The sequence below is a fragment of the Haliaeetus albicilla genome, chromosome 3, assembly GCF_947461875.1.
Source record: "Haliaeetus albicilla chromosome 3, bHalAlb1.1, whole genome shotgun sequence".
Classification (NCBI taxonomy): Eukaryota; Metazoa; Chordata; class Aves; order Accipitriformes; family Accipitridae; genus Haliaeetus; species Haliaeetus albicilla.
In genome coordinates, this window is record NC_091485.1 from 36,860,115 (window position 1) to 36,879,750 (window position 19,636).

At 41.8% G+C, this 19,636-nt stretch overlaps 1 protein-coding gene across 2 annotated transcripts in view; it reads right to left on the minus strand.

Annotated features, from left to right (window-relative positions):
* CA8 (carbonic anhydrase 8) overlaps positions 1 to 17,708 on the minus strand; it is a 52,458-nt gene extending 34,750 nt beyond the window's left edge. Inside the window, exons 1-3 of one of the 2 annotated variants that reach the window (XM_069779394.1) lie at positions 17,382 to 17,708; positions 16,772 to 16,963; positions 12,707 to 12,831 (exon numbers count right to left, since the gene is read on the minus strand). In XM_069779394.1, the coding sequence (XP_069635495.1) occupies positions 12,707 to 12,831; positions 16,772 to 16,963; positions 17,382 to 17,460 (396 nt within the window). In that variant the 5' untranslated portion in view covers positions 17,461 to 17,708. The remainder of the gene's footprint in view (positions 1 to 12,706; positions 12,832 to 16,771; positions 16,964 to 17,381) is intronic. The other variant, XM_069779393.1, reaches the window with a different exon arrangement.
* Between the last annotated feature and the right edge of the window lie 1,928 nt (positions 17,709 to 19,636).

A 19,636-nucleotide genomic window follows, 5' to 3' on the forward strand; every position in this document is an offset into this window, starting at 1 on the left:
AAAAGCTTCTTTCTTCAATGCATGCTGCATCACGTGTAAATTAATCTTCTGGAAAGCTTTGTTCTTTGGTCAGAACTAGGTTATACAGCTATTTCTTGTTAGCTGTGCAACTAGCAATTACAAGCTCCAGAAAAGTCTGCTTAGTCTAGTAATATTACAGGACAAGAAGGCATCTAAAGATGAAAGATATGTTATTGCTCTCATTATCTTCCCAAATCTTATTTCAATTCATATATGCTGAACCTCAGAAGACTAATAGTTAGGTGAATACTGCATCACCACATCTTAACCAGAGTTGCATCTAAAACAAGTTACTCTGGAAATTTTGAGCATATTGCTTTTTGTCATGTTTCTGTCACTGCTGAGAGAGTGGAGCTGAAACTCTGTTTTGATTCCACATAAATGTAAATCTATATCCCTAAGGTAAATTAAAGCTACTTTGGAGCTGCTCTGCTAAAGACTGTAGAGCTAAAAACTGTTCACCTGGACTCACCCAAGTTTGTCAGAGATCGGTATATTCCAGTTTCATTCACAACATGCCATAAAAGCTGAGGAGGGAACAGTACAAATGGGAAACACTGGCTACCAAACTAGGACCAGCATAAAGTCTTTCTCCTGGTTTGAGAGGGATGAAATGAAGCTGAGGATTTCAGCTAGTAATAATGGAAGGCAACACAGCCTAGTCATACAATAACAATGTGTTAATTTCGACAATGCAAATATTGCGTAAACAATATCACAGGAGGACAAAATGTGGAAAAATTGTGTCTTGCCATTATACATGTGCACAAGAATTTATGAGTTGATACTTGACTTGGCACTGAATTGTTTCAGGAAGCAATTGACTAAGGGGCTGGCAGTGACCATAACATACAGTAATTAAGTTCCAAATCCTCACAAGGGGACCAAACCAAGGATATGACCAGGGCACACAGCTTCGAGAAAATTGATTAAAAAAACAGAAAGTTAGTTATTAACAGCCTGAAGGAGAGGTTTAGGAAATTAAAGTTAATGGAATTGATACAGAGGCTGTTTGAAAATATCTTAGGAGAAGCAGGAGTACGTGTACATACTCCATGCCACAAAAAAAGAAACAAAAACCCAGAAGTAACAAAGCCTGCATAGTTAAACATTACAGTTCAGTCAAGGTAAATATGCTTCCTTTGAAAATGCAAATGCAAATAAAAGTAAATGACTAGATCATGAACTCTGGGCAAAATCAAGAAGAAGAGGACAAGGAAGTAGCCAAGGGAGTTAGGTTATTAATCAGTGTACTTGGTTTATGCTTGTAGGCTTGAATTTTTCAATGTTTCTATTGTGGATAGGTGCAAAAATGCCACTGAACTTCAGTAGAAATTAAATCTTTAAAATTTCATATATTGATCATTGTCATGAAAAAATTACATAAAGGGAACTCTGAGCCTATCTTTGAAAGTAATACTAATTTCAGTACTAAGACAAACAAGCTGAAAGCAGCACCAAGAAACACAGATACAACACTGTTAGCATTAAACACCTCCTGATTAATATAATGTGGGAGAAGGGAAAGCACAGCTTCTGCTGAACTTCTGCTTGTTACAATTTATTGAAAGTGTTAAAGATCTAGCAGGTCTAGCCTGTGGGTTAACCGTCAGGCTCCAAGTATGTACAGAACAAGATGACATTCCCTGAACAAAGAAGTCTGTAATCTAAAATCAGAGAAATTAGGTGCAAACAAATCAAGCTGGAGCAGAGTACAAGGTATCCTGGAGATACTGTTTAAACAACTTCGCAGTCACAGTGTGAGATACTATATGTCTCAGGCCAAAAGCCAAATTCACAGCTAGAACATGCAGAAGAAATGCTTGACTGGGACATCGGGGTAGTCCAGAACCCTTGCTGACTGGTGCTCTCCTCTCCATGAGCATCTTTGAAAGAGGGCAGAACTGTAACGTGGCTGTAAATAAAATTATTTTAGTTGGATCATAAAAGGAAGGGTTACAAAGACACCTTCCAAAATCTATTCTGTTTCCGAAAAGCCAGCCAAGCAACACCAAAAGTAACCTAGGCAATTGTGTGACATACCTTCAGGTGTGCCACTGAAAAGGTAAGGAATAGTGGGACTACTGAATTATTTGCAGCATCTCAGGAAACACTCTCACAGTTGCTGTGGAAAATTGCTTGTGCTAAAGAAGTATCTACATTGGTAAGCCATACTGAAAAAGAGTAATAAAAACATTGCAACATCTAATATTAAACAGGAATTTGTGTTCCCTTTGAACAGTCTAATCACACGCAGTAGCCTCATTTCATGTAAGGCAAAGAACTACTGGTCCATGGCAAAAATGAAATTAACAGCAGGAAGTACTGATGTATATGGAAAGACTCAAAAGACTACAGCTATGAAGAGTAAATTAAAAAGAAAAGTAATGGGAACCATAAAAAATCCAACTGAGTGGTCTTCTTTCTGTTCCGGCAAAAGAAGCCAAAAGGTTAAAAAAGAGAAAATTAATTTAAATTTAATAAAAAAAGGAAAAACAGGTCAAATCTTGTGTCCCTCTTCTAACCAGAGATGGACTAATGCTTCAGAAAGAGGCTTCAGTTCCACCGTATACAAGGTTAGGAAACAGGAAGGGGACACAAGGAGGATGACACGAAGCCAAACATCAGAGCAGTTCTCTCAGCACTCACAGGAAGGCAAGACACAGGCATAAACTATCTATATGGTTAATGCAACCACAACACCAATCTCTTTATCTATCTTAAGTTTCTGGGAAGGACACCAATCTGCAAAAAGCTTTGCAAACCCCACCTAGACCCCTTTTGTTCAGGCCTTGAACCAAAGATCAAAATATCTCCTTGTTTGCCCACAGAAGCTGCATACATGTACATTAGCTCACCTGCTTCTTAGGAAAATCATTGTCAAAACATCGAAAGGTATAGCAGAAACTGAGGATGCTTTAATTTGTAATTTGTGCGTATATATTTTTTCTTCCCATTTGAAAGCACAAGCTCTGCTTATTTCTACTGGCACGCACAGGAGATGAAAAGAAAACAGGAATTTATAAAAAATTAACATTTTTCAAACTGTAATAAAAGTATACAGGCTAAGAAAAGGAATGAAAAAGGCAAAATACCCTTGTTTCTAGATTGCTGACTATCAATATCAACCTAATCAGTAAGAAAACGAAAAGCTACAAAGTTATTACTGCCAGATTCATAGGTCAGGCTCTTCACTGTGCCAAGTTTCTACCCAGTGTGTGAAGCAAGGAGCACCACAGAGCAGGTTATTGTTCCCTGATGCCAAGTCTGGCCCCAGCGAACAAGTAGGCTGAGGTGCCCTGGGTCTGCCCTTACCTGTGCTAACAGGAACAAATATATATTCAAGCCTTTCTTTTTCCTTCCCTTGAACTATGAAGGCTAGGAAGGAAAAAGCAAGCATTTTAATGCAGGACTATCCAGCCTGCTTTTACTCTGGATTCTTGCCAGCTTGAGTGGGTGTTTGTGTATGTCTGCATGTGCTTTTACAGCTCCACAGTTAGAAAAAGCAAGCTTGGAAAAAGGACTGGCCCTTGATGAATAGTTGATGATATTACAAACTAACAATGCCATCAAGAAGACAGAAAACACAAAGTGCTATGGGTTAAGTATTTAATTCTGGAAGTGTTGTTTATATGATTAAGCATTTAATATAAGCATGTCCAATTGCACAAAGTATTGGCTGCAATCTGTTGTCTTGGATTTAAAACCAGACTGTTCATACATAGAAGGATTTAAATAGCGATTTAATTTTCAACAATAGATTCTCTAATGAAGGCAGAACAAAAACCACTCCTTCCCTGCTACTTTACTAAGTTTTATTAATAACTGATTTGAATCTCACAGTTCCCTGTGTTTCAAAGCTAAGGGTCTCTCTAAAGAGATGAGAATCTGCAGCTGCATATTACCTTCTTAAGCCATAATCTTGACTGTTCTCCAGTGAGCAGTTGCTCTTCCATACTATACTCCTCTAGGAAGCTCAGTCAGGTTTTTTTCTGTAATGTTGGCTAAGCTTCTGTTGAAATAATAAACTTCGTTATGCATCTTCAACAGCTTTCTCTTGAATTGCAAGTTTGCAGATTGCATGATGGTGTTATACTTTTCTCCTCTCCCATAGTTCCATAAACTCTGCAAATTTTGTTAAACTTCAACTGTTGTCCTGTCCAGTTCATTACATGGCTTAATGCTGGCACAGCGAGAAGGCAGGAATACCAGTGAGACTATCTCATTGGCAACACTGTAGTCTACGGACTAGGGCATCAGATAGCCCTGTGGTTAAATTGCTGAACTGGGATTTACAACCTAAGTTAGGTATTTTGGTACTACAGAGTCTGAAAGTCTTACTAGAATTCAAGCATCTAGGAATCATGAGTCTGTTCTCTGTCAGTTCTGAAAAAGGCATCATGCATGACCATGGCCAAACAATTTAATCCCTTTGAACTTGTTTTCTACCAGTTTGTTGGCAATAGCAGAACTTGTCTCCCTCGCACTGATGTTTTAAGGATTACATTATTTGTGCTTGTGAAGCACTCAGGCATGACAGCAAATACCTGTGGAAGCCTTCAAAGGTTTTCAGCTCTTAGATTATCTGCAAGTTTCATCCTTTTTAAGAGCCATGCATGCACCATTAGCACAAATAACATAAAATTTTGCGTTTAGCATCAGAAAGCTATTATCTCTCTCTCAGAGCAGTCACTCATGAACTGGGGCCAGTCTAGGAACTGGTCCTGACTCAAGCATGCAGTGTGGAAAACGACAAAATAAGGAATCTCCTTTCCCAGCTTCTTCCACAAGTGACAGGTCTCTTAGACAGAACAACAGATAGGCCTAGTGGTTAGGGCAAAGTGCCAAGGAAAATCAAACAGGAAAACCAAGGCACCAGGAAACCGAAACAAGATGTGAGCACAGTGCCAACAATGATCATGGCAGAAATTAGAAAATTATGTACAACCGAAGCAAATCACGTCAAGGGCATACAGCCAAGAAAAATAGCAAGGAAGAGACTTGAGCAGCCATCTTGTTGCACTCAAACCTGGGTTTAAATCCTCTTCAGAAGTCCCATCTTCTATGTGACTACACAAGCTCTTCTCCCACAGCAGGGAGAAAACATAAGTAGCCATCTTGTTAGAGTTGGGAATGGGATTTGCAATATCACAACAGCAGCCTCTATATCCATGAGTACAAGCACTGTCACCAAGGCACTGTATGAGCAAGTAGAGTAAGGAGAAGGCAAAGCTGTGATTCTGCTCAAGGCGTGGAAAAGATTCACATCTTTTTAAAAAGTATCAGAGGCTATACTGTTTCCATCGCAGACAGGGACTGCTGAGCTATATTGTTCAAGGTTACTTGCCTGCCTCCACAAGGATGCAGCGCCACCAAACCTGGTACTACAGGCTGCGACTGAACATTGCATCTTAGCCCAGCACGACTGCAAGAAAATTTGGTGCAAAATGTCTATTACAGGTGAAGCGCAAAGGCTGTCTGCAACTTCTGGCAGAACTAAACCAATAAGCTGAGATAAGACGGAATAGCGAGCCCAGACAAGGGCTCCCCTCATGAGTCAGTCCTTCTCTTCTCATTCTCATTTCCTTCACCCAACTTCTCTCCACCTGTGACATTTCTCCTCAGAAGAGTTTCTCCTATTCCTATTTTTCCTATTTCTATTTTCCTGTTCCTACAAATCCCAGTCATTTGTAGTTTGGACCATTTATTTCTTAAAAGAATACTGAAATTCCCCATCCTGGTAGAAGTTAGAAATCACAGACTATTGCAACTGCCACCTGAAAAGAGTTTTAGGTGCATATGAGCCATGAACGTTCTCCACACACAACTGGCTCTAAATAAGATAACTCTTAAAAGAGAGACAAAAGGCTAAATAGGCTTCAGTATAGACTGTTAATGCCACTCTTTGACCTGGTGTCTGGCAGCTTGTGTCTTCCACAATCCAATAAATAAATTGCAGATTTTGCACAGAAGGGAAATCACATTTGCTGCCTCTGAAGATGTGTACAGTTCTTCCACAGAGCTTAACTGAGCATTTCTCAGGCACTAGCCAAGCTAAAAGCATGTTTGTGCTAGCACACCGGCCCATTTTTGTACCTGCTTTTTTCATGAATCCACAATACAAAGCACACAGATGTATTCCCTGCAAAATTCAAACTATATGGGACTGAGCAAAACAAGGGCCAATCCAAGCTCATATTGACAAATTACCTAGAAACAAAGTATACTTCAGAGACTGCATGTGCCTATTTAGGTCAAATTAACCCTCAACCACATTAAAGATATAATGCTGAAAGAGCTTAGCAACTAGCAATCTCAAGAGTCATAAGCTGCTCATGTGTGCTTTTACAATGATGGTAATTTTGTTTTTATCTTATTGCTGGTTTTCTGTTTCCTAGTATACTGGGAGGGGACAAAGGCTTCTCAGCTTTGTACCACTACAAAAAACCCAAACAGCAGTCACATCAATTAGGGGACCGCAGGGTGTTCGGTACATAGAAAAATGCAGAAAAATACTTAAACACCTGCACATATGGGGCTAGGGTCCCACGTAATACAATTCACTGACAGCCCTGAAATTGGTGCTAGGACCAATTTTGCCCATGGAGTGCTGTGTAAAGCTAAGTATTATTGTTATGTTTGTAAATGGCGTCTCCATAATGTGCAAAAAATTGTTTCTGTATAAATCATTGTAGATTTGGAAAACAAAACTGAAAACATCTGCTTAGATATTGGCCTGATTTTCCTGTGTTTCTCCACAATTCTGTCCTCAAAAATTAGATAATGTCCAATGGGCATATCTACTTTAAACTATTATTAATTTGTTATTCATAACCTGTCAAGAATATAGCTATTACATGAATGTCATCATTTTCTTCTAAGATGCACTGTTTTAACCACAGCTCACAGTATTCATCTGCAATGATTCCAAAATTTAGAAAATTGTCCAAGCCTTTGAGTAACAAGTTAATTCTCCACCAGAAAACTTGGATAATTTCTGAGCAGAGCTCCAGACCGCAGCACGAAGCTACGTAACCCTTCTGGAATCAGTTCTTCTTGCCTCCTGTTAAATTCATGACTGCCTAAACAAGATATTCTTCATTCATAGGTCTTGTACTGCCAAAGTGAGCGGAATGAATTTTTTTTTTTTCACAAGCAGGTAATTAATGCAATCAGCTAAAGGCAACAGGATTTACTCCTTGGTTTGAAACCTTTTCTTTTAGGTTTTATGACTGGGATCATAGTCCCATTAAAGCTACTGGCAAAAATCCACAGATATCAGAACTGAGCTCACATATTAGAAACCACTGTCACTATGGATTAAATCCTGCTTGCCATTCATGCCTATCCAGATCCATTGCAGTTTGTAAGTCTCTGCATAAAAAGGGAGAGACATGCTTGCATGCACACTATCCCTCAGGCCTTCTATTACAATTAAAAATACTCTATTTTTTAATCCAAATATTTTGCTAACAAGCTAATAAGAAACTGATTAAAACAGATGGCAAGATTAAGTAACATTGGCAAAGAATATTAAAAGTTGGCAAAGAACAAATTTCTGTGTTGAAAGCATGACACCTCCCCTCAAGAAATGCCAGAAAGGGGATGCACAGTGTGCAGGTATCTGAGTTCAGAGCCGGGCACAGAGAAATCCCCACACTGAAGACTGTAAAGACTTGAGTAGACAAATGCAATGTGAACAGCCTAACCTGAAGCCCTAAAGCTGTTCACTCTCTTTGATGAGATCCTTAGGCAGGCACCATTGCACATTAACAAAGGAAAACTTAATGGTTTAAATCAGATCAAGCGTAGGATATGTTTTTTGCATTATATTTAACTTCATTCCAGCAGGTATTTCAGTAACTCTGAAAGAGTCTACAGAATGAATTAGTCTGCTCTTCATTACACGACAGAAAGGAGTATCTTTTTTTCCTGTACAGAACTGATTCTCATCCTTCAGGCAACTGGATTTACTTCTGTTCTACTCAAAAACTGTACGACAGACAATAATACAGTTTTTAATCTTCCTGCACATCTTGGAAACATTTTTAAATGATTTTCTGCCAATCCTCTTCTGCTGAGAGCTTTCACATGGTTCACAGCTAATATAATCCTACATTCTAAAGAGGATGGATTACAGAGAATTATCCTCCCAGTTATATTACAAGTGGTGAAAGGAACCTTTTTATTTTGTCAGATACAGTTTTATTTCAGAGCAGTGGCCTGGAAATAACTGTTCCCTTATGCTCAGATTGTGCCTTTGGTCACACCACCACTTGGGTAACTACAAGGACGAGACACCTTTAAGGCATAATTTTCCCTGTTTCCCTTCACTTCAGAAGTAGTGAAAATATTTTTTTTCTCCATAAAACAGCACTGATGCCGTCATATGGTTCACTTTCTCCTGCTGTCTTTCCTGTCTTTTTTAACTGTAAGTTGATTCAGCCTGGTACTATAGTATGCAGTATTTATACAGAGATTAGGTACAGTGGGACTCCATTTTTAGCTGCCACTATTTTAACTTTGTTAACAAAAAAAAAAAATAGCAGTAATTTGCTATTTCTGTCCCCCTCCAGCTCCCTGTTACACACCAAAGGTAAGGGAGACAGTCAGAGTTTCATTAGATCTTCATTTGTTCTTCCTCCTTCTCCAATCCATACTCTTGGCATGAAGGAGAAGAATAAAGGTATCAATCAAATCAGTCCTCTCTTTCTTACACCTAAATCAGGTTCAGATAAATCACATGTGTAAGTGTGTATTTTACTGCTCTGTGGAAAAGGGCACTGTGAAGCACAATCTAATCTTTGGTACCTTGTTCCATTTGCTGGCAAGAAACATTCTTCTCAATGTTAAGACCATTACTAAATATTTAGCACAAGCAGTGGCCAAAGTAACTTGGGCCAAAAGGCAAAGTAACACTGTTTACGTGCAGTAGAAGTACTTGGTGAGAAAGATTTCTGGAGAAAGTTGCACAAATGTCTCCTTTGAATTTCTGGCCAAAAGGCAAGAATGGCTTTCATGCTCTTGTTTTCATGGAGCAGAGAGAGGAGTGTTGTACCAATATCTACAGCCCTCTGCTTTTCCCTTGTTTAAATAAAGACGTGTTCCATTATTTACCTTTGACAACTATTTATTGTTTTGTCCTGCTTTCCTGACGGATTGCAAACACAGATGTTTCAGTGAAAATGATAACACTGGTCTATTACTGTCAACATTCTGGTTTCTTCAGTCAAGGAAGGTGGAAAACACATCTTTGCTGAACTTCATATAATAATAAAAATAACAACAAACTCAGCCTCCAAGCCACATGAACAATGTTTTTCGACAGTATGAATTATTTCAAGAAGTTGTTCCTGAGGTTACATAAGCTTAGTAGTCTAACCCATTTCACGATGAACCTATATATCCTAACCACGTGCAAAGGCCCCAGCTGTCTAGTAAGAAATAATAGATTTTTGCACTAAGAGACAAAGGATTATTACCCAACTAATACAGGATATTGCCTAATTTCTATAAAAGCAGTTATGGTATCAAAGGTGAAGAGACTAAGAAAGTAACTGAAGAGTGTTCTTCCAAACTTTGAAAAGTAACAGTCTTTTTTAAAGTCATCCTTTACAAAGATCATTACACTGATAATCTGCAGCTGTTCCACAACTATTTGGTCCAATGTAATAAAATAAAGTCTTACAGTCTTCAGTCCTAAAAAACAGACTGCTGCTCCAGTCAATAAATAGTCTTAGTCATCTCAGATAGATCTCTTCAAACTCAAAGTTGGTTTCTGTAGAACTGCTCAGGTTTTCTAATAGTGTAATAGTTGAGTATATTAATCTGGGCCTAGTTTGTTGTATTGTTAATGTACCTACTTAAACCAAGCATTTATGTTCTCATACTACTGCTTATCCCCTTCACTTGTCTCTCTCCCACAAAGAGAGGAGAATTTAAAATTCTTATTTGCTTTGTAAATCATTTCTAGTTTCTTAGGAAAACGTCCTACTAGATTTGCTGCAGTGGCAGAAGATCCAAACTTATGCACTTGGTGCTCAACATATTTGTAGGCATGCATTTGTGCACAAACAACTGCCAGCTTATTTTGTATGTAGTACAGGACAAAAGTATAAACTACACCAGACTGCTTGTATATAGCCAAAATAAGCACCCATTCCTGTTTGTGTTCAGTAACTAACAAACCCAGCGAAAATCAAGCCCAATATGCGTTCAGAATATGGTGATTTCCAACAACTGTATAAACCAATGCTAATGTTAAAAGTTAAGAAAATAAGATTTCCTGGTCTCTTGATCAAAATGATTGCTCTCCACAAAAAAAAATTAGATGGGGCAATCCCTGGAATGGAAACAGAACATCTTCCATTCTGGAGTCTCAGGTGTACTACTTCCTAAACATTTATAGTGGTCACAAGCACCTGTTTTATTATTGCTCAAGTATAATACTTGATTTGGACAATTTGAGATGGATTTAATATAGCAGCTCTTTGTGCCTATAGCAGAAGGAAATGCAGCTCATCTGTCAAACAAACTGGCCTCCACATTCTTGCAACATGAGGCAGAAGATGATGAACTGGCTCAGCCAATACACCTGTGTACAGCTGACCTTGGATACAACAAGCTATGCTGTCATTTTCTGCCAGAAGAATTAATCTGCATAAGGATCTGTTTGCAAAATTAAGCATTCACACTGTATTTAAAGTGTATTATGAGTCAATTCTTTTCCTGCTACAGAATTTTTGCATCAGTAATTATTTCTTGGAGATCAGAGTCTAGCTGAAAGCTGCTTAGATGCAAGAGACGAGATAACACCGTCTTGCTCATCTCCTGGTGATGTTCTTCAACTGTGCCAGAATTCTGTTTGTGCAGCTGCCATGCTACTTTTAAAGTAGGTGAAGAATGAAATCCCTTCATGGCTGATTAAGTTTGTTGTTTTGCATCTCTGGGTCAAGTATATTTTTCTCTGGACTGATTTGGAGTAGAGAATTCTGAGGTTTCTGCAGATTATCAATAGACTGTTCCCACATACCACCAAGACTGTTTGCAAAGTGGTCCTTAATAAACAAGGAGACAGGAGACCCTGACAGACTCCCAAGTACAGTTCTCAACATAGTTCACATCAATATTTCTTGATCACCACATGCTGGATCAGCCTTGAGGAAAAGCACTAAGCAGAGCTGTTTCATAATGAACTACTTCCTGCCTCAGGGGAACACTGCAGTATCCTGAAGGTCTTACTGCCCATATAAATCATTTTCTATATACTATGCCAGGTAATCAGGATGCAGAGGTGATTCCTGTGCTTTCCCTTTGGTTGATGAGTCTTCCCCACTCAAGTAGTTCTCCTGCATTGCTAGGATCTGCCTGAAATCAAGTTGCAAAGAAGATCTACATGTAGATGTGGCACTTAGGGCCATGGTTTAGTGGTGGACTTGGCAGTGTTAGGTTTATGGTTGGACTCGATGATCCCAAAGGTCTTTTCGAATCTAAATGATTCTATGATTCTATGATCTGCCTCAACTCAACCTGCAAAGCCCCTGTTTTGATGGACCAGTGCAAAATAGCAAACAGCAGAAACAACAACTCTTAAAGAAAGTACCTGAACAACCCTAAGAATTAGATTGATGGTGTAAGTCCACAAGCTTTTTACACTTAGCTCTGCAATAGCTGCTCTAATACTTTTTACATCCTTTTCCATAAAGCAGTTCTATTCCTAGCTACTATTTTCTAGTGGCCTAGCGCTCATGAATACAGTGCTACAATAACAAATTTCCTAGCACTGGACAACACAGAGAAAAAGGAAACAGTTTCAGGCTTGTGAGGGACTATGATAGATAAATAAGGCAAAAATAATTCAAAGAACTTTGAAAAAATCTTGAGTTTCTTTAAAACCAATACTGCACAACAAATTAAATAACAGATGCAAAGCTGAAGTCACCAAACATCAGGGTTGGTATCTGTTAAAAGTAGTCTTGCAGCCCAGGGTCTAAGGGATACTCCAAGCCACTCCTTGACAAGTGTAAGCAATGTGACAGTGGGAAGTGAAGCGATATTATGAATGGCTGCTGGAGAGCAGGAGAAATAGATCCCAGCAGTCTGGGTTGCCTAGGATCCCAAACTGACGCCCCATGAACAGCTGAACTTTTTCAGGCTGCATTATCACTTTGCTTGTGTTTCAAGATTTTGCAATTCATTGAGATATTATAGAACATAGCCACGAATATCACATAATCTTCAATTTTCAGGTATGTAAAGCTATTTCATTAACAAATTGCTCTACACTTACTCCAAATTTACCTAAGTTGTTATTATTCACCATGGAAATATTTCCAGTGCCTAGTTCTCCCCATCTATAGCTATTAGTCAAGGTGACATAGGAAGTGTTGAAACAGCAGATCTTGTTAGAACACTAATATTATTAAGACAGAAGTTAATAATTCTGCAAGTTAACTTTATGACCAATTAATCATACAATGTGATGAGTGCTGGAGGCATTTTATTCCAGATGCATATCCTAATCTACCTGCACTAAAGCACAGCTCAGCAAGGCAGCTTTGTGGTTGAAATACAAAGCAATAAAATGCTGAGTTAAAAGAAACTCTTTTGAACTACCAAGAACTCAGGCTATGAATTAAAATCTTTTGCATTTAGCAGGTGTTGTGCAATGCAGTGTAACTCTTACCTCCATGGGAAAGGCCTTAAAATTAACTGTGTGCTCAGAACCACGCTGGTTTTCTCTCCCCCAGTGAAATCGAACATCATGTAGTTCAAACTCATGTCCTCGAGGTAATGGTCCCCCTATTAGCACTGGGAAAGAAGACAAATGGTAAGGAACTTGGCTTTCAAAGCAGACAAGCCACTGAATATATTCTCCAAATACAATGGGGATATTGTTGCAAGCTTCTTTATTATCAGCCGTACTAGAGAGGAGACGAGTAAAGTTGACAGACTTGACATCTTCACTTTTGAAGTACCAGGCAGGTACAGAACACGAATTCAGGCAGTTATGAACAACAGTGAAATTGCTGTCATGCTGCACTCTTTGTTTTATGAGACAGAACAGCTGGTCATAACACGAAATAAAAACATTGTACCTTTATCAGTCAGAAGAGGGAATATGTTTATTGCTCTTATCAAGACAGTAGCTTTGTGCTCAAAACAGATGGCAGGGGTTCTGAATTGAACTGGTAACTACCTCCAACTTGTCCGAATGCTTCATTTCCGTCACTTATATTTGTTATGAGTCACAGAAATGGATAGAAAACTTTTGATTGTCAATATTTTGCTAGGTAAAGGTGTTCAGTCATATACCACCTGTCAGGCTTCTGAGATACAGAATGCCTCCATATCCAAATATAATCAAGCGTACACACAGGAGCAACAACATACCTCATTTACTTAAAAACAGCTTCTAGGCAGCCATGGCTTTTTTTTACTTCAGTTTTTTAAACATCTGGAATTTCTTAAAAGCATCTGTCCTCAATTGCAACACACACACAAAAAATTTATATAGTAGCTTGATACTTTTGCATTAATAGAGACTTCCACCATAAGTAGTAAAAGCAAGCAATTGTACTTGTGAGGCCCAATCTACTTTGGAATTAATCAATGGAAACATTTTGCCCAGGGATTTCTGAATCTGCTTCAGATCAAATATTACTCCACAAGCTGTAGGTAACTTCCCACTGAAAACATTGAATACTGGCTTCTAGGCAGGGCTGGATTTTACTTAAGGGCATTCACAGTCTTCCCCAGAATCCACTAAATTCTAGCTTGCGTTTAAATGACTTTGAATTGATCTTTCACAATCTCTGATAATTGATAAGGATTATTTAATTGCATAACCTACAGCTTTAGAGAATTAAAGTTCCATAATATAAAGTTATTTTGACACACAAACTAAATAGCCTTAGTTTGGAGCACAAGACATAGTGTAATACTAAAACATAATTTAGCAATTGAATCATATTGCAACTGTACAAACACAAAAACAAAAGTACAGAACTATAAAAAACTGAAAGAAAACTATCAGTTACGGTTTTCATAAGCAATTACACTAGAGAAAAAAGTAAAATATTCCAATTAATCCCCCTCTAATAATTCTTCATAACTAATCTAACAGCTAGTAGGGTTTCTAAAATGAAATGTCCTAAATGTAGTTACAGATTCAGATTTGCTTCTTAAACTTGCTTTATCTATATTCTATCTATACCTACATCCTATAGGGAAAATCTACAGATCTGGTGAACATTGGGGGAAACAACCAATTGAAGTATTTAGGGAAATGTGGACAAACAAAAAGAAACATGATACTCAATTAGTGCTATTTCTTAGGAAAATGGAGCTTTTTCTCTGTTTTAAAATATTGCCTCCAGAGAAACTGTAACTAGAACAAATGTTCTCTATATGGTGTAGTTCTGCACCTCCAGGAGCTTCAAAGAGTTTATTTCTGAGGCTTAAGTTACAACACTGATCCCATGATAAAAGTATTTCAATGCATGAAGCATGTTTATCTTTCCTTTGCCTTTCATCAAACCTTGATCCTTGTCAATGCATGAAACATGTTTAACTTCACTTTGCCTTTCAGCAATTTTTGATCCTCATTAGAAAATGATCCTAAAACCATCATCCACTGTGCAATCCACTGCTGGCTTAAAAGAAGTCTCTGTTAGTAGGATATCCTCTAAAGCATTTTTCAATATACAATTCCATTACACAGTTGGTCATGCTTCTTCCACCTAATGCATAACACATGTACGATGATCAAACTGGAAGCAGCCTGTGAAAATGTTTGCAATTAAATAATGAGAAGGATTTGGGAATTCCAGATGGACTGCGTGTCCTGAATTAAAGGATAAAATCAATCACCAGGAATGACAAATTGATTTTTAATATGTATCTTAATCAGTTTACTTTTTTCCACAAAGAAGTTTTTCTTTGACTGTTAACATTACAGTAGATGAGGATCTCTTGCACATTAATTGGACAGAGTTTCAAAAGCACTTAGTGCTCAACAGTTCCCATTAAAATAATCTGGCTAAATGGATTTGTCATCAGAGATCCCCTGTGAGGAAAAGAAGCTGCAGGAGTTTCCGCAGTCCCTGAAAACTGGCCAGAATACTAGGTCAAACACAGCTTATTAACTCTTTTCTCTTCTTGGTAGGGATAACAAATGTTGTCTTCCCCCTCCCAAAAATGGAAAAATTATCCCCAGTTTACAAATAGAGAATGGGAAATTATGTAACATGAAAACTAAGGAAAAGCTGAAACTAAAACAAGATTTCCTAAATCATAATTCCATACCTCAGTCATAAACTTTTATTCTATTTCACATTTTCTTATATTTCAAGACTCATCAGTCTGGCATCATGCTGCATTCAAGTTTAAAAAGTAGTCTTTCCTTCTCCTAAGTCTCCAATGGTTTTGTACATACATGCATTTAGGTGTGTTGGTCCCATCTTATTAATTATTGCTACTAAGTTACAAACTGCCCCTGGGAAAGGTAGAGTTGAAGGAGCTGCATTTTGGCATGCAAGCAATGACATCATTTGCAGATGCTCTCACTTCCTCCACAGGAGAATTCAAGAATTTTCCTGATCCTGCAGAAAGACCTTGAGTCCTTGGGAAAAAGCTCTGCTTCTGATACAGGCAGTAAAACTGACTGGAAGTACAAAATTTCTACTCTATTGCAAATCTGCAAAATTCTGTAGAAAGAAATGTTCTGTGTTGCAATAATACATGGAATTTATCATGGAAAGGAAATTATAAAGGAAAGCATCATTAGTAAAATAACAAACCCTTCCTTTTTAAAAAATTCAGTGTAAAACTGAACTGACTCCCTCACTTTCAGCACAGCTGTAGCTCCCAGGACTACTGGGATCTCAGAAGGAAAAAAAAATTGGAATGTCTCACGGTTTGACAATGTTCGGCTGTTTGAATGCCCCCCAAAGGTTGTTACTAGCTAAGATTGGTTAGAATAACTTGGATACTCTTCCAAACACATGGTAAGAACTACCACCCTGCTGGAAAGCACAATGGACTTTTTTTTTCCCTACTTTCTTGACAGTTGTCTCCTTCAGACAGAATAGTTTACTCAGATGAAACGTCTGAATGAGATACTGCAATTTCACTTAAGCTGGAATTGTTTCTTTTATTATTTGCTTCTAATTCTTATTTGATGAATGACACAAAAAAAACCCCAAAACTTTAAGAAATGAGGACCGCTTCGCTACCTGCTCTTCATCAACATTGTAAGCATGTATAACTGGAGTATCTATCTTAAGCTGCCAAATTCTGTAGTTAGTACTCAGAACCCACTCAAATTAATGGAAAAAGCTCTTTTAACTTACATGGTCTTCAGACCAAGGACAAATTTTGCCAGCTGTACAACGCAGTTTGGCATCACGCTGTCTTAGTGATAGTCTGGACTGCTTCTGAACGCAGACAGCTGTTAATGCCAGTGCATTAGATGACACCACCACAGGAGGAGATTCTGGACATGCTCTGAAGCAATCTGACTTACCATCCAGTTTGGCGTTGAAACTTGCAGTTCCCATTGCTCAGCTTACTCCTTTTCCTGCTGAAGTCAACAGCAAGAACACTCTTACCGGCCGCAGGGCATGCCGAATGAGCACAACCACTCGCTGCTGGGAACAGCTGCTGCTCCTATGCTCGGGGCCACACGTACAGCGAGTCTTAAGGAAACGCAAGCTTTAGCGGGGAAAGCAAAGGCCGTGTTTCGGCATACCTGATTTTGACTTCAGGGCAATCTGAATCGAATGCCCGTCGTTGATCACTTCGCAGTCACGACACACTACGTAGTTTGGCGACAAGCGCACCTCCAGGAGCGAGGGGTCATACTTAGCTTCTCTCGAGTTCAAGTTAATAGGCGACTGGTACTCCCCGTTAGCGTCCGGAAAAATCAGCCCCCACTCCACTCCTGAGACACAAGGGAAAGCCGTTACGGGGAGACCCGGCACCCGGCGCTGCACGGCGGATTCCCGGGACAGCCAGACCCTCCCCGCCCTCACCGACCGCCTCGCTGCTGCCCACCGGCGCGGGAAGGCGCGGCGGGGGGGGGGGGCTGCTCCGCGGCACCTCGGCCCGCCGGCCCCGGCGACCGCTGCCGGGCGGCTCCGCAGCCGCCGCCGCCCCGCGCCGCTCTCCCGCCGGCGGTGCCGGACCTGCCGGCCGCCGCGGGCCGGCGCTTCGCCGCTCCCCGCGGCTCGGGGCGGCCGGGGCGCGATTTCCCCCTCCGCTCCGCCACTGAAGTCCTCCCACCACCGCCGCCTCCTCCCCCTCCCCCGGCCGCGGCGAAAGTTTCTCCCCGCCGGAGCCGCCGCCCGCCCGCGCCTCACCTTCCTCGTAGCCCCACTCCGGAGCCTCCTCCCGGCGCGGGAAGGGCTCGGCGCCCTCGATCAGGCTCCTGTCAGCCATGGGCGGGCGCCCTGCGAGCGGGCCTGGCTGCCGTCGGCCGGGCGGGGTGTGTGGGGGGGTGTATGTGGCGGGGGGAGGCGTGTGTGTGCGGTGTGAGAGGGGCGAGGCGGGCTGGCGGCGCTCCGCACCGTGCCTCGGCCCTCCCTCCGCCCTCCCGCCCCCGCCGGCGGGCGGCGTCGTGTGGCGGGGCAGGGGCTGGGGCAGGGGGCGCGGCGCGGCCGCCGGGCGGGCCGGGGAGCCGGTCGCTGTCCCAGCGGCGCGGCGCGGCGCGGTGCGGCGCGGCGGGCGAGGGGTAAGGTGGCAGCCGCGGAGCGGGAGCGGGCGGCCGCGGGAACCGGAGCGCAGGCTGGCGTCCCCCGTGGGCCGCTGCTCCCCTGGTCTCCTCACGTCTTCCTCGCCTTCCCCTCGCCTGGGTGGGTGTCCCCGCAGCTCCCGCTGCCCCACGAGCTGCGCACAGGCGGTCCGTGTGCCCGGGGACACCCGGGGAGAGCAACTTCAACAAGGGGAAGGGCAAAGCCCTGCCCCTGGGGAGGAACAACGCGGGCACTGGTACGGGCTGGGGGGGCCCCAGGCTCAAAAGCGGCTTGGCGGAAAAGGACCTGTGGGCCCTGGTGGGCACCAGGTTGGACATGAGCCAGCAACGTGCCCTTGACACAAAGAAGGTGAACGATACCTTGGGCAGCATTAGGCAAAGAAATGCCAGCAGGTCGAGGGAGGCGATCCTTCCCTTCTGCTCAGCGCTGGTGAGGCCACAACTGGGATCCTGGGTCCAGGTCTGGGCTCCCCGGTACAAGAGAGACGTGGACGTGCTGGAGAGAGTCCAGCAAAGGGTCACAAAGGCGATGAAGGGACTGGAGCATCTCTCCTCTGAGGAAAGGCTGAGAGAGCTGGGACTGTTCAGCCTGCAGAAGAGCAGGCTCGGGGGGATCTCACTGATGTGTACAAATACCTGAAGGGAAGATGCGAAGAGGACAGAGCCAGGCTCTTTTCTGTGATGCCCAGTGACAGGACCAGAGGCAGTGAGCACAAACTGAAACATGGGAGGTTGCCTCTGAACGTCGGGAAACACTTTTTACTGTAAGAGTGACTAAGCCCTGGAACACGTTGCCCAGGGAGGTTGTGGAGTGTCCATCCCCAGAGATACTCATCTGAATGCAGTTCTGGGGAACTTGCTCTGGGTGGCCCTGCTTGAGCAGGGGATTTGGACAAGGTGATCTCCAGAAGTCCCTTCCAAGCTCAGCTCTATCTGTGATTCTGTGGTTCCTCCTCACCACACAGCACTGTGCCCCTCCTATGGAGGAATGGAGGCCCTCAGTGAGGAAAAGGGAGTTGCTGAATAAGCAAGGGAGTCCAGCTCTGTTCCTTCTGTTCTGAAGGAGAGTTGAGGCCTCCGTACTCTTTAGAGTGACCCCTTCATTTAGGCCACATCCAGGAGTGTGGCTTCAACTCATCCTGCAGAATATACAGGATGTAGGGTTTGAGGAAAGTCTCTCCCCAACATAAGGATGCCTCAGTTAAGAATATGAAAGGACTCTTCGTTCTCCTTTGCCGACAGCCATGTATGGACCTAGAGAATGTCAATTCTGTCAAGGGAAAAAAGGACAGAAGAGACCTCTGTAACAGAGATCTCCCCTAGGCAGTGGCCCAAACACTTGCATCAGTGACAGCAAGGGGAAAGGGAACCCAGCAGTGATGGTCTGCAATCCCTGACAGCCGCCAGGAAAGGTAACAGAGGCAGTCACATAGAGTTGCTATAATGGTAAGTGGAAGTGCCTTTTGCTTACCATCCTTGGCCACTTAAAGATAGTGACCAGACCTCCCTGCATTCTGGGAGGCTAACAGCCAAGAGGTTAACATCCTGATCCTGTGCTGTTGATCCACAAGGTTTGATCTAGGTGTGGACCTCATGCTTCAGTGTTCCCCCACTCAGCAGTAGTACCTGTGATTGCTGTGCAGGGCTGACATGGGAGCAGAAATTATCATCAGTGTGAAAGTGAGATGGAAGAAAGACTGAGCTGGAACTTCATTAATGAAACAAGAGAGTGCTGGTTCACGGGCTGCATGCAAGGTGAAAAGAAAATAGGACACAAGAAGTAGAATGTACTGGGCTGGGTTTTTTTCAAGATCAGAACAGAAACACAAGTTTCCTTCTGCAGGATTATTAGTTACTATCTTC